This window comes from Melanerpes formicivorus, unplaced genomic scaffold (assembly GCF_026170545.1).
Source record: "Melanerpes formicivorus ecotype bairdi unplaced genomic scaffold, bMelFor1.0.p_v2 SCAF_173, whole genome shotgun sequence".
NCBI lineage: Eukaryota > Metazoa > Chordata > Aves > Piciformes > Picidae > Melanerpes > Melanerpes formicivorus.
Window position 1 is genome coordinate 94,473 of NW_027142525.1, and position 22,409 is coordinate 116,881.

General features: G+C 57.5%; 2 protein-coding genes across 2 annotated transcripts in view; one reads left to right on the forward strand and one right to left on the reverse strand.

Annotated features, from left to right (window-relative positions):
• The window catches only part of LOC137457356 (protein spinster homolog 3-like), a 19,580-nt gene extending 11,850 nt beyond the window's left edge, over positions 1 to 7,730 (forward strand). Inside the window, 6 exon segments of the mRNA XM_068169246.1 lie at positions 1,495 to 1,564; positions 1,566 to 1,648; positions 3,118 to 3,307; positions 4,465 to 4,530; positions 5,616 to 5,714; positions 7,480 to 7,730. Coding sequence (XP_068025347.1) covers positions 1,495 to 1,564; positions 1,566 to 1,648; positions 3,118 to 3,307; positions 4,465 to 4,530; positions 5,616 to 5,714; positions 7,480 to 7,647 — 676 coding nt within the window. The 3' untranslated portion in view covers positions 7,648 to 7,730.
• Positions 7,731 to 9,115: 1,385 nt separating this feature from the next.
• On the reverse strand, positions 9,116 to 19,033 carry LOC137457346 (1-acyl-sn-glycerol-3-phosphate acyltransferase alpha-like). The gene is made up of 6 exons (XM_068169229.1): positions 18,709 to 19,033; positions 16,996 to 17,129; positions 14,991 to 15,166; positions 13,692 to 13,787; positions 12,633 to 12,705; positions 9,116 to 9,848 (listed from the first exon to the last, which is right to left on the reverse strand). Exons 1-6 carry the CDS (start codon positions 18,891 to 18,893, stop codon positions 9,694 to 9,696), a joined length of 819 nt encoding a protein of 272 aa, XP_068025330.1. The 5' UTR covers positions 18,894 to 19,033; the 3' UTR covers positions 9,116 to 9,693.
• Positions 19,034 to 22,409: the final 3,376 nt, after the last annotated feature.

The following is a 22,409-nucleotide window of genomic DNA, read 5'->3' on the forward strand; positions in this document are numbered from 1 at the left end:
TCCCTTTCCCTTCCCTTCCCTTCCTCCCTTCCCTTCCCCCTCCTTCCCTCTTCACCTTCTCCCTTCCCTTCCCTTCTCCCTGTCCCTTCTCCCTTCTCCCTTCCTTCCCTTCTCCCTTCCCTTCCCCTCCCCCACAAATGAAAACCTTTCACAGCAATGCTCCACAAGAGGTTAAAAATGGCCTTCCTGCTTCTCTCTTCCCCTTTTGAGGAGGGGGAAGGAGGCCCAGATGTGACAGCAGTGTGCTCCTGTCCAAACCCTGCTCTGCTTCCCTCGTGTTTCAGGCAGGATGGGTGAGAGAGCACATTGCAGGTGCAGCTTTCCCTGGCATTCTTAGTGCCTGAGCAAGGCTGGGGGTCAGCAGCTGGTATTTGTGAGCCTGCCGTGGCTCTGATACAAGAGGTCAGGTCTGTAGGGCCCCAGTGTGGTTCACGAAGTAATTGTATGTGTGATTTGAGCAGCTGAGCTGATGGCTGGCAGATAGTCCCAGCATGGTGGGGCTTGGAAGGGACCTCTGAGAGCATCTAGTCCAATCCCTCTGCCCAAGCAGGGTCACAGGATCACAGATCACAGGATGTTAGGGGTTGAAAGAGACTTCTGAGATCATCTAGACCAATCCCTCTGCCCAAGCAGAGTTCAGGGTGTTAAGGATTGAAAGGGACCTCTGAGATCATCTAGTCCAATCCCTCTGCCCAAGCAGGGGTTCAGGGTGTTAAGGATTGAAAGGGACCTCTGAGATCATCTAGTCCAATCCCTCTGCCCAAGCAGGGTCACAGGGGTGTTAGGGGTTGGAAGGGACCTCTGAGAGCATCTAGTCCAATCCCTCTGCCCAAGCAGGGTCCTGGGCTGCATCCAGAGGAGTGTGGCCAGCAGGGCAACGAGAGGGGACTCTGGCCCTTTCCTCTGCTCTGCTGAGACCCCACCTAGAACACTGCCTCCAGTTCTGGGCTTCTCAGCAAAAGAAGGACACAGAGCTGCTGGAGTGAGTCCAGAGGAGGCCACAAAGAGTGATCCAAAGTTTTGCAGCACCTCTGCTATGAGGCCAGGCTGAGGGAGCTGGGGGGTGCTCAGCCTGGAGAAGAGAGGGCTCCAGGGGAACCTTAGAGCTGCCTTCCAATAGCTGAAGGGAGCCTGCAGGAGGGCTGCAGAGGGGACTTTCATAAGGGTGTTTAGGGGCAGGGCAGGGGGGGAATGGTTTGAAGCTGAGGCCCAGCAGGGTTAGACTGGAGTCAGTACCTTCAGCATGAAGGTGGTGAGGCTCTGGAACAGGTTGCCCAGAGAGGCTGTGGGTGCTCCCTCCCTGGAGGGGTTCAAGGCCAGATTCAGAGGGCAACAAAGCCTAGTGGAGATGTGCTCCTGCCCGTGGTGGGGAGCCTGAAGTGGATGATCTCTGAGGTCCCTTCCAGCCTGAGCCATTGTGTGGTGCTGCAGGAGCCTTTCCCTTTCCCCTCACACCCTGTTCTTCCCAGTGTCTCTCATTTCCTTCTCTTCCAGCTGGAGTTTTGTCTGGTCCTCACTGGGTCTGACTGCCATGGCCTTTGTTACTGGAGCCCTGGGAATGTGGGGTGCCACTCTTTCTTTACAGGGCTCAGGTGGTCCAGGGCCTTGTATCACCATGTCTCGAAGAAACATGCAATTCATCTAACAGGTGAGGTGCACAGGAGGCTGGAAGCACACCTGGAAACACTGGCAGGGTGCCAAGGCACAGTTTCTTTCCAAAGGGGGAATACTGCATCCAGCTCTGGGCTCCCCAGTTCAGGAGGGACAGGGATCTGCTGGGGAGAGTCCAAGGGAGGGCTGCAAGGATGCTGAAGGGACTGCAGCAGTGCCTGGGGAGGAGAGGCTGAGAGCCCTGGGGCTGTTCAGTGTGGAGAGGAGAAGGCTGAGAGGGATCTGATCAATGTCTATCAATATCTGAGGTTTGAGTGTCAGGAAGGAAGGGACAGGGAGTCCAGGGGAGGCTTGCAAAGCTGCTGAGGGACCTGGAGCAGCTCTGAGAGGGGATTTAATAAATGTCTATAAATATCTGAGGGCTGAAAGTCAAGAGGGAGGGGACAGGCTCTGCTCAGCTGCACCCTGGGATAGGACAAGGAGCAATGGATAGAAACTACAGCACAGGAGGTTCCAGCTCAGCATGAGGAGGAACTTCTTCCCTGTGAGGCTCCCAGAGCCCTGGAGCAGGCTGCCCAGAGAGGTTGTGGAGTCTCCTTCCCTGGAGCCTTTCCAGCCCTGTCTGGATGTGTTCCTGTGTGACCTGTGCTGGATTCTCTGCTCCTGCTCTGGCAGGGGGTTGGACTCTTTTCTGTGAGGGTGCTGGAGCCCTGGAGCAAGCTGCCCAGAGAGGCTGTGGAGTCTCCTCTAGAGAGATTCCAAACCCACCTGAGTCCTCTTTAAGCTTGGCTGCACACCACCTGCTGTAGAGCCTCAGTGGCAGAGGGATAGCTTAGAATCATAGAATCAATAAGATTGGAAAAGACCTCAGAGATCATCAAGTCCAAGCTGTCACCCAACACCTCCTGGCAACTAAACCGTGGCTCCAAGTGCCACATCCAATCCCCTCTTGAACACCTCCAGGGATGGGGACTCCACCACCTCCCTGGGCAGCACATCCCAAGGGCAACAACTCTCTCTGGGAAGAACTTTCTCCTCACCTCCAGCCTAAACCTCCCCTGGCACAGCTTGAGACTGTGTCCTCTTGTTCTGGTGCTGCTTGCCTGGCAGAAGAGACCAATCCCCACCTGACTGCAACCTCCCTGCAGGGAGTTGGAGAGAGCAAGAAGGTCTCCCCTGAGCCTCCTCTTCTCCAGGCTAAGCAACCCCAGCTCCCTCAGCCTCTCCTCACAGGGCTGTGCTCCAGACCCCTCCCCAGCTTTCTTGCCCTTCTCTGGACACCTTCAAGTCTCTCAATGTCCTTCTTAAGTTGAGGGGCCCAGAACTGGACACAGCTTCAAGTGAGGCTTGGGATTAAACACATCTAGAGGGGCTGGGAGGGTTAGCTCAAGCCAGTTCCTCATTTAAGATTCCTCTGAAACTAAAGGTGTTGGCTAATGCTATTTTTTTTCTTGTCCTTGGTATAGTCTTCACTGTGCTAAACTGAATCCTTTGCTCTGTCACCAGCCTAATATTTGGAGGCATCACCATTGGGACAGGAATCTTGGGAGTCATTGCTGGGGCAGAAGCTGCCAGGAGATTAAGAAAGGTCAACAAGAAGGCTGATCCTCTGATCTGTGCTGCAAGCATGTTCATTTCTGCTCTCTGCCTCTACATAGCTCTGATGGTGGCCCAGAGAAGCATCCTGTCCACTTTTGTAAGTGCCAGCAAGTGTCTGCTGGGGAGGCTGGGAAAGGGGAGGAGATAGGTGGCTTTGTGGAGTTCTCTGCCATCTCCTGGACCACTTGAGGGCTTGCAGTGGCTTGGAATGGGCTGGCCTGAAAGCCAAGCACTGAGCATGCTGCCAGCCCCTGGTATATGTCCTGAGAGTGCTGTGTTGTGCTTGCCCTGGTCCAGTAAGCAGGGTCAGAACACTACACACTGGACCTCAGGACTGAAGGAGTTGGGGCTGTTCAGTCTGGAGAAGAGAAGGCTCCCAGGTGACCTCATTGTGGCCTTCCAGGATCTGAAAGGGGCTACAGGAAGGCTGGGGAGGGACTGCTCAGGATGTCAGGGAGTGATAGGACTAGGGGGAATGGAATGAAGCTGGAGGTGGGGAGATTCAGGCTGGAGGCGAGGAGGAAGTTCTTCCCCAGGAGAGTGGTGAAGCCCTGGAATGGGTTGTGCAGGGAGGTGGTTGGGGCCCTGTCCCTGGAGGTGTTTAAGGCCAGGCTGGATGAGGCTCTGGCCAGGCTGATCTAGTGTGGGGTGTCCCTGCCCATGGCAGGGGGGTTGGAACTGGCTGATCCTTGTGGTCCCTTCCAACCCTGACTGATACTGTGATACTGTGATATTGCAGCCACACTCAAGAGGAGAGCAAGCCTCTGGAGTTTTCATGGCTGCTGCCAATGCCACTCAGCACTGGGACACTGCTGGCTACTGACTCCTTACCAGTGGCTCCACAAGTGTGTCTCTCCCTTCCTTTCTCCTGGAGGTAGCCCAAACCTAGGCTCAGCCCAGCCAGGTGGGGGTTGGTCTCTTCTCCCAGGCAAGCAGCACCAGAACAAGAGGACACAGTCTCAAGCTGTGCCAGGGGAGGTTTAGGCTGGAGGTGAGGAGAAAGTTCTTCCCAGAGAGAGTTGTTAGCCATTGGGATGTGCTGCCCAGGGAGGTGTTGGAGTCCCCATCCCTGGAGGTGTTCAAGAGGGGATTGGATGTGGCACTTGGAGCCATGGCTTAGCTGTCAGGAGGTGTTGGGTGACAGCTTGGACTTGATGAGCTCTGAGGTCTTTTCCAACCTGATTGAATCTATGATTGCAAGGTGAGGAAGGTTGGGGCAGTGGCCTCTAGTCTCTGCTTGCTTCTCTTTTGCAGATCTTTCTTGCATTTGGGGAGCTGTTTTTGTCTGTCAACTGGGCTGTTGTGACAGACATCCTGCTGGTAAGTGCTTGGGGAAATGTTTCCTGATCTGGGGAGGTTCAGCTTTGTGTTTTCAACATAATATTCTTCAGAAGCTGTGTCTTGGTGGCCAGAAGGATCTTCACCTTCTAGAAGCTTACTGAGAATGGCCCTCTTGGCACCCTGCTAGTGGCAGGGATGAAACTGTGTGCCAGAGCTCACTGCTGTGTGAGGCTGCCTCTGACAATGAATATAATAGAGATAATATGTGCATAAAACAGTGCCAGGCACTCCTGTAACACAGGAGGTCCTCCTCCCTCTCCACTCTGCTCTGGTCAGGCCACAACTGGAATCCTGGAGCCAGTTCTGGGCTCCCCAGTTCAGGAGGGACAGGGATCTGCTGGAGAGAGTCCAAGGGAGGGCTGCAAGGATGCTGAAGGGACTGCAGCACTGCCTGGGGAGGAGAGGCTGAGAGCCCTGGGGCTGTTCAGGCTGGAGAGGAGAAGACTGAGAGGGATCTGATCAATGGCTATCAATAGCTGAGGGATGGGGGTCAGGAAGGAAGGGACAGGGAGTCCAGGGGAGGCTGCAAAGCTGCTGAGGGACCTAGAGCAGCTCTGAGAGGAGCAAAAGCCTGGGGACGTTGAGGCTGGAGAAGAGCAGCCCCAGAGGGGCTCTGAGCAATGCCCAGCAAGAGATAAAGGCTGGGGGGCAAGAGGCTGGGGCCAGATGCTTGTCAGTGGTGCCCAGGGACAGGACAAGGGGCAATGGGCACAAACTGGAGCCCAGGAGGTTCCACCTGAATGTGAGGGGAAACTTCTATGTTGTGAGGGTGCTGGAGCCCTGGAGCAGGCTGCCCAGAGAGGTTGTGGAGTCTCCTTGTGTGGAGAGCTTCTCAACCCAGCTGGCTGTTGTGATCCTGGGCAAGCTGCTGGGGGTGCCCTGCTTTGGCAGGGGGGGGTCGGGGTTGGACTTGAGTGAGCTGCAGAGGTCCCCTCCAACCCCCCCGTGCTGGGACTCTGTAAACAGTGAACATGTTCCTCTCCCCTGGATGTTGTACAAGCAGCTGCCCACTGATGAGGCTCCTCTGGTGACATCCAGGCTCTCCTGGCTGTGTTCTGTTTCAGTATGTTGTGACACCGAGGCGGCAGTCAACAGCTATTGCCCTGCAGATCCTGGTGAGCCACCTGCTGGGGGATGCAGGCAGCCCCTACCTCATCGGGACGGTAAGTGCCTGCTCCGCGGGGTGAGCTCCTGCAGGTGAGAGGCACACACTCACCCCGGGCAGGCAGACAGACAGACACTCGCCCCGGGCAGGCAGGCAGACAGACACTCGCCCCGGGCAGGCAGGCAGGCAGACACTCACCCCAGGCGGGCAGACACTCACCCCAGGCAGGCAGACACTCACCCCAGGCAGGCAGACACTCACCCCGGGCAGGCAGACAGACAGACACTCACCCCGGGCAGGCAGGTAGGCAGACACTCACCCCAGGCGGGCAGACAGACACTCACCCCAGGCAGGCAGACACTCACCCCGGGCAGGCAGACAGACAGACACTCACCCCGGGCAGGCAGGCAGGCAGACACTCACCCCAGGCGGGCAGACAGACACTCACCCCGGGCAGGCAGACAGACAGACACTCACCCCGGGCAGGCAGACACTCACCCCGGGCAGGCAGACAGACAGACACTCACCCCAGGCAGGCAGACACTCACCCCGGGCAGGCAGACAGACAGACACTCACCCTGGGCAGGCTGACAGACACTGACTCACCCCGGACAGATTGACTCTCACTCACTCACCCCAGGCAGACAGACAGATGGTGATTCATGCTGGACAGATGGACTCTCACTCACCCACCCCAGACAGACAGACTTGCACTCACTCACTCCGGGCAGACAGACAGACACTCACGCCGAACAGACAGACAGACTCACACTCACTCACCCTGGGCAGACGGATAGACACTCAGCAAGACAGACGGACAGACACTCATTCACCCTGGACAGATGGACAGACAGACACTCACCCAACACTCATCCTGGACAGACAGACTCACACTCACTCACCCCAGACAGATGAACAGACAGACACTCCTTCACCCCAGACAGACAGACAGACACTCCCCCCGGTCACTCACAGGATTGTAAACACTTCCTGGCCCCACATCAGGAACTCCTCAGGTCCATGGCATTGGCCCTGGACTGCAGAGAGGCTTCTCTATGCATCTTTGAGTGCCAGCTCTCTCCAACTGCCTGAAGGGAGGTTGGAGCCAGGTGGGGGTTGGGCTCTTCTCCCAGGCAAGCAGCACCAGAACAAGAGGACACAGTCTCAAGCTGTGCCAGGGGAGGTTTAGGCTGGAGGTGAGGAGAAAGTTCTTCCCAGAGAGAGTTGTTAGCCATTGGGATGTGCTGCCCAGGGAGGTGATGGAGTCCCCATCCCTGGAGGTGATTAGGAAGAGCCTGGATGGGGTGCCTGATGCCATGGTTTATTTGATCAGATGGTGTTGGGTGAGAGGTTGGACTTGATGATCTTAAAGGTCTCTTCCAACCTGGTTAATTCTCTTCTCTTCTCCTCTCCTCGAGTTTCCTCTCCTCGAGTCTCCTCTCCTCTCCTCTCCACTCCTCTCCTCTCCTCGAATCTCCTCTCCTCGAGTCTCCTCTCCTCTCCTCGAGTCTCCTCTCCTCTCCTCGAGTCTCTCACTCCATACCATTCCACTCCATTCCATTCCACCTCAGTCTCTTCCTGGAGTATCACTGAGCCTTGCCCACCTCTCTGTTCTCAGGGGTTTGCTCTTGCTCTGTGGCTTGCAGGTGCCACTCAAGGTGGCTTTATTGCTCCTTGGAATGTTCCCTTTTGCAATCCTGGCTGGAATTCCATCTTATTACTCCTTTGAAGTGGGAGCTGCTTGAGCAAGGTGATCACTAGATGAGGCCTAGAGAGGATGAGGCTGGTACCCCAGCTTAATGCCTGCTTCCTTCCCTCCCTAGATCTCCAGTGCCATCCAGGCCAGGCACGCTCCCTCGGTGCAGTGGAGCTTCTGGAGCATGCAGTACAGCTTCATCCTCTGTGCTTTCCTGGGGGTCTGTGGAGGAGGTTTCTTCTTCCTGACATCTTTCTACATCGAGGAAGATCGTAAAGAAGCAGAGAGACTTTGAGGTTCCTCTGTATCCCTAGGGCTTATTAAACCTCTCCTGTTTAAACCAGCCCTGACCTCGGCTCTGTGAAGTTAAAACACAGAGGGCTGCCCCCTCTCCCCTGCTCCCCACCCCCAACCACCACCACCACCCCCCTCCTGGTGTCTGTAAAAACATGAAGTCTCAGATCAGACAAACCTGCACTGAGAGAAAGAGACCACAGAAGGCACAAGGATCAGGGGACTGCTGTTAGGGACACCTTCAAGTGCACGTAGCACAGGGGGCAAGGGTTTGAAACTGGAGCAGGGTAGGTTTAGGTGGGGCATTAGGAAGAGATTCTTTACTCTGAGGGCGGTGAGAGACTGGAACAGGTTGGCCAGAGAGGTTGTGGATGCCTCAGCCCTGGAGGTGTTTGCAGCCAGGCTGGATGAGCCTTTGAGCAACCTGAGGTGCCCCTGCCCATGGCAGGGGGGTTGGAACTGGATGATCTTTAAGGTCTCTTCCAACTCAAACCATTCTGTTATTTTATGACTGGCATCAGGCTGTTCAGTCTGGAGAAGAGAAGGCTCTGAGGAGACCTCATTGTGGCCTTCCAGGATCTGCAGGGGGCTCCAAGAAAGCTGGGGAGGGACTTTAGAGGGTGTCAGGGAGGGATAGGACTGGGGGGGATGGAGCAAAACTAGAAATGGGGAGATTGAGATTGGATGTGAGGAAGAAGTTGTTCCCCAGGAGGGTGGTGAGAGCCTGGCACAGGCTGCCCAGGGAGGTGGTGGAAGCCTCCTGCCTGGAGGTGTTTGCAGCCAGGCTGGAGGTGGCTGTGAGCAACCTGCTGTGGTGTGAGGTGTCCCTGGCCATGGCAGGGGGGTTGGAACTGGCTGAGCCTTGAGGTCCCTTCCAATCCTAACAGCTGTATGATTCTATGATCAGCCTGAGATGGACTCATGAGTGAAGCTTGGGGGTGGAGGAGGTGCCTCAGCTGAGGACTAATAAAGGAGGTCTTTGGTAAAATGCCATAGCTACAGCATCAGCATCTTGGCCTTGCCATGAGGGCTGTGCTAACAACTCCTTCCCACCTCAGCCCTCTGCCCCATGATGCCCACCCTTGGCCTGGGGGGCTGCAGGAGCCCCAGTGGTAGTCAGTGCCCTGGGTGAGCAATGGGGCTTGGGGATCATGCTGCTCCCTGAGCCTTCAGCACAGGGGGAGGGGGGGAAAGGCCATGGTGACCTTGGGCAGAGGAAGGCCAGAAGATGTCATCCTCTGCCACACAGAAGACAGGGCAAACCCAAAGAGGAAGCAGAGAGCAGGAGCTGCAGCTCCCAGAGTGTGTTTGAGGTGGCAAACAATACTTTGTGTTGAAAAGGGTGAAGTCATCAAGGCCTGGCAAGGGTGTGAAGCAATCCACTTCTGCTATCGCTGGTTGCTGAGTCTCCAGCCCTGATCCCCTCCCCCTTTCAAGATGTGCCCCATGACTGACAGCAAAACCTTGCTCTGCTTTTAAAGGAAGGCCAAGAACAACAAACCACCACACCTAAGGTCTTTAATTCCCCTCTCCCAGAGCTGTCTTGGCTTCCTCCTCAGGTGGCAGAGCTCTCTCCCAAGTTCTCCCCAGGGAAAGAGGTAGGAGGCAGTGCTGCCTTCTCCTGAGTGTGCTTCCAGGGGCCTGGGGCAAAGCCCTGCTCAGAAGCTTGGGATAAATGCCTCTGCCTTGTTGGGTTTGAGTCTGAGGTGCTGATTGTGAGCACTCAGCATGATCACAGGATGGGTCCAGCGCTGCCTGGGGTCCGGCTGGAGAGGTGGTCTCACTGTTATGATGACAAAGAACTGTCCAGCTGCCCACCCTGTGTCTGTCCATGCAGGGGGCAGTTTCTGGAAGGAACATGGCAACCATTGCACCACCTCCACTTACAGCAGAGGTCCAAGAGAAGAAAGCTTTCCTTCTCCTGTGGATGTTTTCCTTGTCTCTGGTGCGTCAGGATTGGCAATCCAGGGCTGACTCTGCTGCCAGACCTGCTTGTGGCTGCCATCCTCTCCCCCTCAGCTGCTACACACACAGCTGGGGCTGGCAGTTAGGATTCCTGGTGGGGAGCCCCGTTGGTCATTCCTGATATCCTCTGGTAGGTGGCGAGCATGGAGTCACGGACCTGCTCGGTGAGCTTGGGAACATCATCTGGGCCAAGGCCAGTGGTCTCCACTTCTGGCAGCACCTGGATGATGCTTTTGCCTGGAGAAATGAGGATAGGATAGGGATAGGATAGGGATAGGATAGGATAGGATAGGATAGGATAGGATAGGATAGGATAGGATAGGATAGGATAGGATAGGATAGGATAGGGGTAGGGATAGGGATAGGATAGAAATAGGATAGGGAAAGGATAGGATAGGGATAGGATAGAAATAGGATAGGATAGGGATGGGATAGGATAGGGATAGGATAGAGATAGGATAGAGATAGGATAGGATAGAGATAGGATAGGGATAGGATAGGATAGAAATAGGATAGGATAGGGATAGAATAGAATAGAATAGAATAGAATAGAATAGAATAGAATAGAATAGAATAGAATAGAATAGAATAGAATAGGATAGGATAAACCAGGTTGGAAGAGACCTCAGAGATCATCAAGTCCAACCAATCATCCAACCCTATCTATTTTCTCTTGCTCTTCTGCCCCACTCACATACTTTCTCCCCCCTCCCCGACCCTCTTGTCTCAACAAAGCAACAAAGCTGGGGAGGGGTCTGGAGCACAGCCCTGTGAGGAGAGGCTGAGGGAGCTGGGGTTGCTTAGCCTGGAGAAGAGGAGGCTCAGGGGAGACCTTCTTGCTCTCTCCAACTCCCTGAAGGGAGGTTGTAGCCAGCTGGGGGTTGGTCTCTTCTCCCAGGCAAGCAGCACCAGAACAAGAGGACACAGTCTCAAGCTGTGCCAGGGGAGGTTCAGGCTGGAGGTGAGGAGAAAGTTCTTCACTAAGAGAGTCATTCACCACTTGAATGTGCTGCCCAGGGAGGTGGTGGAGTCCCCATCCCTGGAGAGGTTCAAAAAGGGATTGGATGTGGCACGGAGCCATGGTTTAGCTGATGAGATGGTGTTGAGTGAGAGGTTGGACTTGATGCTCTCTGAGGTCTTTTCCAACCTTATTGATTGAATGATTAAATCATGGCCTGAAGTGCCATGTCCACACCTTTCTTGAACACCTCCAGAGGAGCCAGAGTGTGAGCCCAGGTGGCCAAAAAGGCCAGCAGCAGCCTGGCCTGGATGGGGAGCAGCGGGGGGCAGCAGGGGCAGCAGGGGCAGGGCTCTGGCAGGCACTGGTCTCCACTCAGATCTCCCAGGGCAGGGAGCAGATTTCCCAGCCTTGGCTGCCCAGCTGAGCAGGGCTGTGATGGGGAGGGAGCAGGACAGCTCCTGTCAGGGTGGAAGGATGCTTCCAGGACCCAAAAGACTTCTGCGTGTGGCCAAGCAGAGGCAGGACAAACCCCCTCAGCAGCTGAAAGAGGGAATGCAGCATCTCACATCTGCACAACTCTCTCCTCCAGCCGTCTGCCTGCCAGGGAATGCCTACGCTCAGCCACAGACACGGGGAGGAGTGGGAGCTGCCCTTGGGAAACAGCAGGGCTGGCCTGGGGAGCGTGGGGAGCGGCAGGGCGGGGGGCAGGTGTGGCAGGGTGGGGGGGCAGGTGTGGCAGTGGAGCGGGGAAGGAGGGGCAGGGCGGGGAGGGAGGAAGGAGTAGCAGCAGAGGGGGGAAGGAGTGGCAGAGCGAGGGGAAGGTGGGGCATCAGAGCAGGGAAGGAGCGGCGGGGAGGGGAGAGGGGAAGGAGTAGCAGCGGAGGAGGGAAGGAGCGGAGGGGCGAGGGGGGAGAAGGAGTGGCGGAGGGGGAGGGAAGGAGTGACAGAGGGGGAGGGAAGGAGTGGCAGCGGAGAGGGGAAGGAGTGGCAGCGGAGAGGGGAAGGAGTGGCGGCGGAGCGGGGAGGGAAGGGGAAGGAGCGGCAGGGCGGGGGGAAGGTGTGGCAGCGGAGCAGGGAAGGAGGGGCAGGGCGTGGGGGGGAAGAAGCGGTAGCGGAGGGGGGAAGGAGCGGCGGGGCGAGGGGTGGGGAAGGAGTGGCGGAGGGGAAGGGGGGAAAGGCGTAGGGGAAGGGGGAAAAGGAGTGGCGGGGGTGAGGGGAAGGAGTGGCAGAGGGGGAGGGGAGGAGTGGTGGAGGGAGAGGGGAAGGAGCGGCGGAGAGGGGAAGAAGCGGCGGAGGGGAAGGAGCGGCGGCGGAGCGGGGAGGGAAGGGGAAGGAGCGGCAGGGCGGTGGAGGAAAGGGGTGGAAGAGAGGGGGGAGGGGGGGCAGGGACGGAACAGGATGGGTTGCTTTTCCCTGCTGGAATTTGAGAGACATTTTTCCCCCTGCCTTTCCCTCCTTGAACCCTAGGCTGTGTCATTTACTCCCCGTAAGACGTTAGCAGTGAGCCAGCAGCACAGAGAGATGAGAGCTGGGGAGGGGGGGGAGGTACAGTCTCAGGGTGGCTTTTGCTGGGAGGTTCATGCTTGCTTTTGTTGCCTAACTCTCCAAGCACCTGCAGATCCAAGGAGGAGGTGGGGTGGGGGGGCAGGGGCAGGACCTGACCCAGGATCTTGCTGCTTTTCCAGGTTCCATCACATGGATGATGGAAAAGCTGTGAGAAAAACCCGAGGCAAACATAGTGCCTGAACTTTCCTGTTCCTTCCTCTGCCCTGCTGAGGGCTGGGGGTCAGGAGGGAGGGGACAGGCTCTGCACCTTGTGACAGGACGAGGGGCAATGGATCTCAACTCCAGCACAGGAGGTTCCACCTCACCATGAGGAGGAACTTCTTCCCTGTGAGGTTCAGAGAGCCCTGGAGCAGGCTGCCCAGAGGGGTTGTGGAATCTCCATCTCTGGAGGCTTTCAAGCCCGTGGCTGCTATCCCCACGTCCCAGGCACTCCTGCCCCCACCTCATGGCTCACACCAGCACCCAGCCCATTCTTAGCCCCAGGTCATCCTTACCTGGTGTGAATCTCTTCTCCTTCTGGCTGTAGAAGTCACAGTAGGAAGAGATCACCACAGGAATAACAGGGACCTGGAGGGGAGATAAATGGCAATCTACACATTTCCCCATTCCCTCCACTCCCCTTCCCCCCCAGAAAAAACCCAACCCAGAAGTGGCTTCCTTTGGTGACTCCTCAACCTTGCTGGTGATTCTCCCAGTCAGCCCCACGAGGGCACTCAGAAAGGTCTGGGGATGTTTAGATCCTCCAGCTGTTGGGTCCTCACTCTTGGGGTTTTGCCTTTTCACCTCTGTATGTAGGCCAACACTTCATGACCTGATGGAATTTGGATGGATGGAGACCTGCTCAGCAGAAACTCTCCCTGGACAGCTCCAGGGCTGCTGTCAGTGCTCCCCCACTGCTTTCCCAAGCTCAGTCATGAAAGGACTTCCACTTGTCCCCAGAAACAGCCCCTCCTCATGGCAAGCTGCTGTGGGCCCCTGGAGGTTGCCCGGGGAGGTTGTGGATGCCTCCTCCCTGGGGGCATCCAAGGCCAAGTTGGATGATGGTCCTGAGCAGCTGAGTCTAGCACAGGACGTGTCCCTGCCCATGGCAGGGAGGTTGGAGCAGATGATCTCTGAGGTCCCTTCCAAGCTGAGCCATCCTGTGACTCTGAATCACAGGAAGCCAAGGAGCAGGAGGGGCATAAACTTGGCTGCTGGTGCACCTTGGTAGGCAAAGAAATGTCTATAAACATCTGAGGGCTGGGGGGCAGGAGGGAGGGGACAGGCTCTGCTCAGCTGCACCCTGGGGGAGGACAAGGGGCAATGGATGTAAGCTACAGCACAGGAGGTTCCACCTCAACATGAGGAGGAACTTCTTCCCTGTGAGGCTCCCAGAGCCCTGGAGCAGGCTGCCCAGAGAGGTTGTGGAGTCTCCTTCTCTGGATGTGTTCCTGTGCTGGGTTCTCTGCTCCTGCTCTGGCAGGGGGGTTGGACTCGATGATCTCCAGAGGTCCCTTGCAACCCCTAACATCCTGTGAGCTGCCCCTGGGGGGTGAGGAGGAAGGTGTTCTCACCTGGGCTTTGACAGCCAGCTGGAAGGCTCCACGCTTGAAGGGCAGCAGGGAGCCGCTGTGATTGCGAGTTCCTTCGGGGAAGATCAGGACACGGAACTGCCAGGGGGAGAAGAGATTCAGATGAGAGGACCTCCAGCCACTGTTCTAAGCCTCTGCACAGGCACATTCCACTGCTCTCCCTGCTCCTGACCACACAGAGGCAGCCTTCCTCCTCTTCATGCACTGTGCAGGCATGCCACACACGGAGCGCACCAGAGCTGCTCCAACTCCTGTTAAATGTCTGTATTGATGATCTGGAGGAGGGGATTGAGTCCATCAGCAGTAAGTTTGCAGAGGACAGCAAGCTGGGGACAGGAGTTGAGCTGTTAGAAGGTGGGAGAGCTCTGCAGAGGGACCTTGCCAGACTGGACAGATGGGCAGAGGCCAACAGGATGACATTCAACAAGTCCAAGTGCCAGGGGCTGCACTTTGGCCACAGCAACCCCAGGCAGTGCTACAGGCTGGGGTCAGAGTGGCTGAGAGCAGCCAGGCAGAGAGGGACCTGGGGGTACTGGATGACAGCAGCTGAACATGACCCAGCAGTGTGCCCAGGCAGCCAAGAAGGCCAATGCCATCCTGGCCTGCATCAGGAGCAGTGTGGCCAGCAGGAGCAGGGAAGTCCTTGTGCCCTGTGCTCAGCACTGCTTAGGCCACACCTTGAGTCCTGTGTCCAGTTCTGGGCTCCTCAGTTTAAGAAGGACATTGAGAGACTTGAAGGTGTCCAGAGAAGGGCAACAAGGCTGGGGAGGGGTCTGGAGCACAGCCCTGGGAGGAGAGGCTGAGGGAGCTGGGGTTGCTTAGCCTAGAGAAGAGGAGGCTCAGGGGAGACCTTGCTCTCTCCAGCTCCCTGAAGGGAGGTTGTAGCCAGGTGGGGTTTGGTCTCTTCTCCCAGGCACCCAGCAGCAGAACAAGAGGACACAGTCTCAAGCTGTGCCAGGGGAGGTTTAGGCTGGAGGTGAGGAGAAAGTTCTTCCCAGATAGAGTTGTTAGCCATTGGGATGTGCTGCCCAGGGAGGTGGTGAAGTCCCCATCCCTGGAGGTGTTCAAGAGGGGATTGGATGTGGCACTGGGAGCCATGGTTTAGTTGTCAGGAGGTGCTGGGTGACAGGCTGGATTTGATGATCTCTGAGATCTTTTCCAACCTTATTGATTCTATGGCTTTGCTCTGCTCAGCAGCCAGCCCAGACACCAAGATCTCTTCCCAGCCACCTTGAGGCTCACGTTTTCCAGTGGCTCCTCAGCAGCAACCTCCCCACTCACATTTTCCTTGTGCAGGGAGTCTGCCACCTGTGTCAGGGTGGTGATGGACTCTTCTCTCCTCTTGCGGTCGATGAAGATGACCCCCGAGAGCCAGCAGGCCAGGCCGAAGGTGCCCATGTAGAGGATCTCCTTCTTGGCAATGGGCACACAGCGGCTGGGCAGGATGTCCATCATCACTGCAGGGGGAGGAGAAGGGCAGGACAAGTTGCCAGCTGTGCTGCTGCCTCCAGTTTCTAGGCCACAGCCCTCCCTCAGGCTGCGGTGCCCATCTGGCTTCATGGGGTCAGAAAGATGCTGGGGAAGGCATCCTGGGAGCCTCCAGACCAAGAAGCCACTTGGAGGAGGACTTTACCATGAGGGGGTGGAACACTGGAACAGGTTGAGGTCCCAGCCCTGGAGATGTTCAAGGTGAGGCTGGGCAACCTGCTCTAGCTGAGGATGTCCCTGCAGGGAGGTCAGACTGGATGACCTTGGGAGGTCCCTTCCAGCCTGGACCATTCTATGACTCCATTGCTGGCACTCAGCCTCAGCAGCCATGCCATGGCTGTGGTCAGCTGCCACTCTCATCCCCATCCTTGTGGCTGGGGCTTGCAGTGACAGGACAAGGGGCAATGGCTTTAAGCTGGAAGAGGGCAGATTTAGGCTGGAGATTAGGAAGAAATTCTTGACAGTGAGGATGGTGAGACCCTGGAAGAGGAAGGATGCTCCCTCCCTTCAGGCGCTCACAGCCAGGCTGAATGAGGCTTTGAGCAACCTGGGCTAGTAGGAGGTGTCCCTGCACATGGCAGGGGGTTGGCACTAGATGCTGTTTAAGGCTCCTTCAAACCCAAACCATTCTATGATTCTGTAATTCCCTTGGGCAGGACGAAGCTGGTTTGGTTTGCAGATACCTCTAGCACCCTGGAGAGCAACCCTGGCTCTAACACCCTGGCGATCAGCCCTGGCTTGGGGCTAGCTGGTAACAGATTATGTAGCAACCACACGTGCCCCTCCGCCTGGGGTCCTGGGGCCATCTCCGCCTGGGGTCCCGGGGGCCTCCTCCGCCTGGGGTCCTGGGGCCATCTTCGCCTGGGGCTCTCTCTGCCTGGGGGTCCCGGGGGCCACCTCCACTTGGGGTCCCGGGGGCCTCCTCCGCCTGGGGTCCTGGGGCCACCTCTGCCTGGGGTCCTGGGGCCACCTCCGCCTGGGGTCCTGGGGCCACCTCCGCCTGGGGTCTTGGGGCCCCCTCTGCCTAGGGTCCTGGGACCCCCTCTGCCTGGGGTCCTGGGGCTCTCTCTACCTGGGGTCCTGGGGCTCTCTCCGCCTGGGGTCCTGGGGCTCTCTCCACCTGGGGTCCTGGGGCTCTCTCTGCCTGGGGTCCTGGGGCTCTCTCCACCTGGGGTCCTGGGGCTCTCTCTGCCTGGGGTCCTGGGGCTCTCTCCGCCTGGGGTCCTGGGGCCACCTCCACCTGGGGTCCCGGGGCCTCCTCTGCCTGGGGTCCTGGGGCCTCCTCTGCCTGGGGTCCTGGGGCCACCTCCGCCTGGGGTCCTGGGGCCACCTCTGCCTGGGGTCCTGGGGCCTCCACCGCCTGGGGTCCCGGGGGCCCCCTCTGCCTGGGGTCCTGGGACCCCTCTGCCTGGGGTCCTGGGGCCCCCTCTGCCTGGGGTCCTGGGGTCACCTCCGCCTGGGGTCCCGGGACCACCTCCACCTGGGGTGCTGGGGCCTCCTCTGCCTGGGGTCCCGGGGGCCTCTCCACCTGGGGTCTCGGGGCCTCCTCCGCCTGGGGTCCTGGGGCCCCTTCTGCCTGGGGTCCTGGGGCCACCTCTGCCTGGGGTGCTGGGGCTCTCTCTGCCTGGGGTCCCGGGGGCCACCCCTGCCTGGGGACCTGAGGCTCTCTCTGCCTGGGGTCCCGGGGCCCTCTCCACCTGGGGTCCCGGGGGCCACCTCCGCCTGGGGACCTGGGATTTCATCCTACCCTTCCCCCCGACAGCTGGTGTGAGGAGCAGAAGGCAGCGCCACCACATACCCATGATGTCCAGGGAGGTCTGGTGGTTCAACACAAGCACGAAAGGTTTCTTACTCCTGAGGTTCTCCTTGCCCTTCACCACGATCTCGATCCCGAAGATGTGCTTGAGCGGCAGGAATGTCATCCGCATGAACCTGCCAGAGGGAAGCAGAAGGTGGCCGAAGGGATGCTTGGAGCTGGGGAGGGAGACCAGGGCAGGGATTGTCCCCCTGATCTGGGCACTGGTGAGGCCACAGCTGGAGAAGTGAGTTCAGTTCCTCGCTCCAAGAAGGACTTTGAGGGGCTGGAGCAGGTCCACAGGAGGGCAGCAAAGATGTTCTTCATCATCGTTGTTGCTCTTCCGTGGAAGGACAACAGGGCTGGAGAACAGGGCTGGGGAGGAGCCCTGGTGTGGAGCAAAGGAGGCTGAGGGGAGGACCTCATTGCTCTCTACAGCTCCCTGCTTCCACTCATCCTATTTCCAATTACTAGGAAGAAGAGACCAACCCCCACCTGGCTCCAGCCTCCTTTCAGGGAGCTGTAGAGAGCCAGAAGCTCTCCCCTCAGCCTCCTTCTCTCTAGGCTAAACACCTCCAGTTCCTTCAGCTGCTTCTCCTCAGCCCTGCTCTCCAGACCCTTCCCCAGCTTTGATGCCCTCCTCTGGCTCTGCTCCAGCCTCTCAATGTCCTCCTTGGAGCGAGAGGCCTCAAATCAAACCCAGGATCTGCGGTGTGGCCTCACCAGTGCCCAGCACAGGAGGACAATCCCTGCCCTGCTCCTGCTGGCCACACCACTGCTGATCCAGGCCAGGATGCTGGTAGCCTTCTTGGCCATCTGGGCACATGCTGGCTCATGTTCAGCTGCTGTCACCAACACCACCAGGCAGTTTTCCCGCCACTCTGCCCCCCAACCTGGAGCATTCATGCACTCACTCAACCCTCACCCCCAGTTCCTGTTGCCCAGCACTGCCCACCACACACTGCCCACCACACACTGCCCACCACACACTGCCCAGGCTCTAGCTGAGTCTGACAGCTCCCTGCAGGGTCAGGGACAGATGGAGAGAGGGAATGGGCAGCAAGGACAGGGGTTCTGAAACTGCCAGACCTGGGGACACCTGATTGCCATGAAGGGGACACCAGTGGCAAGGCAGTGCCAGCCCTGCCCTGGGGTAAAGTCAGCTTCTGCTGGTGCAGGTTGGCACTGAGTCACAATGGAGTTGAGAAAGAGGAGAGCACCTACAGAGGCTGTCTCAACACACCTTAGATAAGGGAGTAGCCACATGGAGGAGGGAAATGTGGGAGAGATTTACTAAGCCAAACAAGTTCCCTGGAAGCTTTTAAGCCCAGGCTGGAGGTGGCTCTGGGCAACATGATCTAGTGGAAAGTGTCCCTGCATGGCAGGCAGAGGGGTTGGAGCTGGATGATCCTTGAGGTCCCTTCCAACCCTGACAATTCTCTGACTCTTTTAGCTCTGCATGATGCAGGTGGTCAGATTCATGTCTCCTTTTGCACCCCTTCCTTCCAACAGTCCTTAGGCTCTCCATCAACTCAAAGCCAATGCTGACAGCCACATCCCTCCTCTGAATTACCCAGAGAGCCTGGCAGCTCTCCACACCAACGTGCAGCCAGTTCCTCCCCCACTGCAGCACGACCCCCAGGACCCTCCCCCCAGAACAGGGCAGGAGATGACTCCTTCCCCAGCCAGGGCAAACAGAAGCCACAGACAACTTACTTGATGTTTTCCAGGCTGCGCCCACGGGGGATGCTGAGCAGAATAACCAGAATGCTGAAGGAGAAGAGCCACAGCTTATAAAAGGTCATCTTGCAGAAGTACCTGAAGGCAGGCTTCACCTGGTAGAGGACCAGCAGAGCGATGAACAGACAGGTGAAGGGGTAGTGGAGGAGCAAAAGCTCCATCCCTGCAGCCCGGCGTCGAGCAGGGCAGCCTTGCACGGAGTCAGGAGCGGCTGAGGCTGCGCGGCAGAGCTCGGATTCCCTTCCTCAGGCACAGGTGGGTGGTGCAAAGCTCCGGGAGCTCCGCAGAGGCTGTGGCTGGGAGCTGCTGGGAGCCGGTTCAGCGAGGGCTGCCCAGGGCACGGCGTGTGGGAGCCGGAGGCGGCCGCGAGCATTGCGCGCAGCCGTGGGCGCGCAGCCGTGGGCGCGCAGCCGTGGGCGCGCAGCCGTGGGCGCACTGCCGGCACGCAGGGCGCGGCCGGCCCGGGGCTGCTCGGACGCAGCTCTTCGGCAGGGAGCTCCCTGCACAGGGACCTTGTGCAGAGGGAAGCGGGAAGGCAGAGATCGCAGACTGGTTTGGCCTGGAAGAGACCTTTAAAGGTGATCCAGTCCAACCCCCCTCTGTCAGCAGGGACAGCTGGTGATCTGGATGAGGGCATTGAGTCCATCAGCAGTAAATTTGCAGATGACACCAAGCTGGGGGCAGGAGTTGATCTGTTAGAGGGTTGGAGAGCTCTGCAGAGGGACCTTGTCAGGCTGGGCAGATGGGCAGAGGCCAAGGGCAGGAGATTGAACACATCCAAGTGCCAGGTGCTGCACATCGGCCACAACAACCCCAGGCAGTGCTACAGGCTGGGGTCAGAGTGGCTGAGAGCAGCCAGGCAGAGAGGGACCTGGGGATGCTGGTTGATGGCAGGCTGAACATGAGCCTGCAGTGTGCCCAGGTAGCCAGGAGGCCAAATGGCATCCTGGCCTGCATCAGGAAGAGTGTGGCCAGCAGGAGCAGGGAGGTCATTCTGCCCCTGTACACTGCACTGCTTAGGCCACACCTTGAGTCCTGTGTCCAGTTCTGGGCTCCTCAGTTTAGGAAGGAGGTTGACTTGCTGGAACGAGCCCAGAGAAGGACAAGAAAGCTGGGGAGGGGTCTGGAGCACAGCCCTGTGAGGAGAGGCTGAGGGAGCTGGGGTTGCTTAGCCTGGAGAAGAGGAGACTCAGGGGTGACCTTCTTGCTCTCTCCAACTCCCTGAAGGGAGGTTGGAGCCAGGTGGGGGTTGGTCTCTTCTCCCAGGCAGCCAGCACCAGAACAAGAGGACACAGTCTCAGGCTGCGCCAGGGGAGGTTTAGGCTGGAGGTTAGGAAGAAGTTCTATACAGAGAGAGTGATTGCCCATTGGAATGGGCTGCCTGGGGAGGTGGTGGAGTCACCATCATTGGAGGTGTTCAGGAGGAGACTTGATGGGGTGCTTGGTGCCATGGGTTAGTTGTTTAAGTGGGTTGGATTGGTTGATGGGTTGGACATGATGATCTTGAAGGTCTCTTCAGGTCTGGTCTATTCTATTCTATTCTATTCTATTCTATTCTATTTTATTCTATTCTATTCTATTCCAAGCAGGTTGCTCAGAACCTGACCTGTGGTGGTGCCAGCGATGGGGCAGCTCAGGACAGGGTCTCACCACCCTCAGTGTCAAACATTTCTCCCTTCTCTCCAGTCTGAAACTCCCTCTTTTAGTTTCAAACCATCTCCCCTTGTCCTGTTACAGTAGGGCCTGCTCAAAGGCCTGCCCCCAGCTTTCTGATTGGTCTCTTTAAGCATTGAAAGGCCACCAGAAGGTCTCCCTGGAGCCTTCTCCTCTCCAGGCTGCCCAAGCCCAACTCTCTCAGCCTGGTCTCACAGCAGAGGGCTTCCAGCTGGCTTCCTCTGGTCCAGCTCCAACAGATCCCTGTCTGTGCTGAGGACTCCAGAGCTGCCCCAGCACTGCAGGGGAGGTCTCAGGAGTGAACAGCAGAGGGACAGAATCCCCTCCCTGCCCCTGCTGCCAGGGCTCAGCCCAGGATGTGATTGATGGGAGGGAGCAGGATGTGCTGTTGGGCAGCACAGACACACCAGGCTGCCTCAGCAGTGAACTCCACCAAGTGAGCTGGCTGCAAGGTGGCCATGAAAATCAGAAATGAGCATCATGGAGGGGAGTAAGGGGAAACCAGGGACCCTGGCAGCCAGCTGCTGCCCCATGCAGCCAGGCATTGGAGGGACCAAGCTGAGCAACTGCACATTCCTCATGCAGAGAGAGAGAGAGAGAGCAAAGTGGTAAAAGTGCCACAGAAGGATAAACAAAGCCAGAGCAGCTCCTCCTGATGGTTTCTCGGCCAGAGGCAGGCACATGTTGAAACACCTGCACATGGAAGAGGCAGAGCAGGAAAACGTGAGCACAGCCTGGGAGTGCTCCTCTGAAAGCCCTGCCCCAGAAGGCTCTTTGCCACCACTACAATGCCTGGGCTGGAAGACAGAAGCTTCATGATTCATCATCTGCACAGTGAGCACCTTGCTCAAGCAGCTCTCACTTTAAAGGATTGAACTCCAGCCAGGATTGCAAAAGGGAACATTCCAAGGAGCAATAAAGCCACCTTGAGTGGCACCTGCAAGCCAAAGAGCAAACCCCTGAGAACACAGAGGTGGGCAAGGCTCAGTAATGCTCCATGAAGAGACTGAAGCAAAGCATGATCATGAAGGCACAGCTTGGGTTCCCTCTTCTCCTGCCTGAGCCAGGGACTCTTCTTCCCCTGGCTTTCTGGGGCTGCAGGATCCAGTTTCCTCCTGGAGCAGGTTCATATAGAATCCTAGAACCATAGACAGGAAAGGACCTCCAGAGCTCACCCAGTCCAACCCCCTGCCAAAGCAGGATCATCTAGGACAGGCCACAGAGGAGCACATCCAGGTGGGTTTTGAAAGCCTCCAGAGAAGGAGACTCCACAACCTCTCTGGGCAGCCTGCTCCAGGGCTCTGGCACCCTCACAGCAGATAATTTTCTCCTCCTGTTGAGATGGAACCTCCTGGGTTCCAGCTTGTACCTGTTGCTCCTTGGGCACCAGCCATCAGAGCCTGGCTCCTTCATCCTGACCCCCACCCCTCAGGTATTGATAGGCATTGATCAGATCCCCTCTCAGCCTTCTCTTCTCCAGACTAAACAGCCCCAGGGGGCTCAGTCTCTCTTCATAGGAGAGATGTTCAAGTCCCCTAATCATCCTCATAGCTCTCCCCTGGACTCTCTCCAGCAGGTCTCTGTCTCTCTTGACTTGGGGAGCCCCAAACTGGACACAGATTCCAGATGTGATTTGCCAGGGCAAAGCAGAGATGGAGAAGAACCTCCCTCACCCTGCTGGGCTCACTAAGCCTTGGCTGCTATGTGCTTATCTGAGCTCCAATCCAGCAAACACCTTCCAAATGCCTATTAACCTTCCTAACATCTCCTCAGCATCAGTTTTGGCTTTCTGCCACTGGATGGAGGTTGATTTCATGTGGAACAGGCTGCCCAGGACAGTGGTGGAGTCCTCATCCCTGGAGGTGTTCAAGAAAGCCGTGGCCATGGCACTTGGGTTGAGTGGTGCATGGTGGTCTTGGGTTGATGGTTGGACTTGAGGACCTTAAAAGCCTTTCCCAACCTTTCTGGTGCTATAACTGGGAGCTGGGCTAGATGACCTTTAA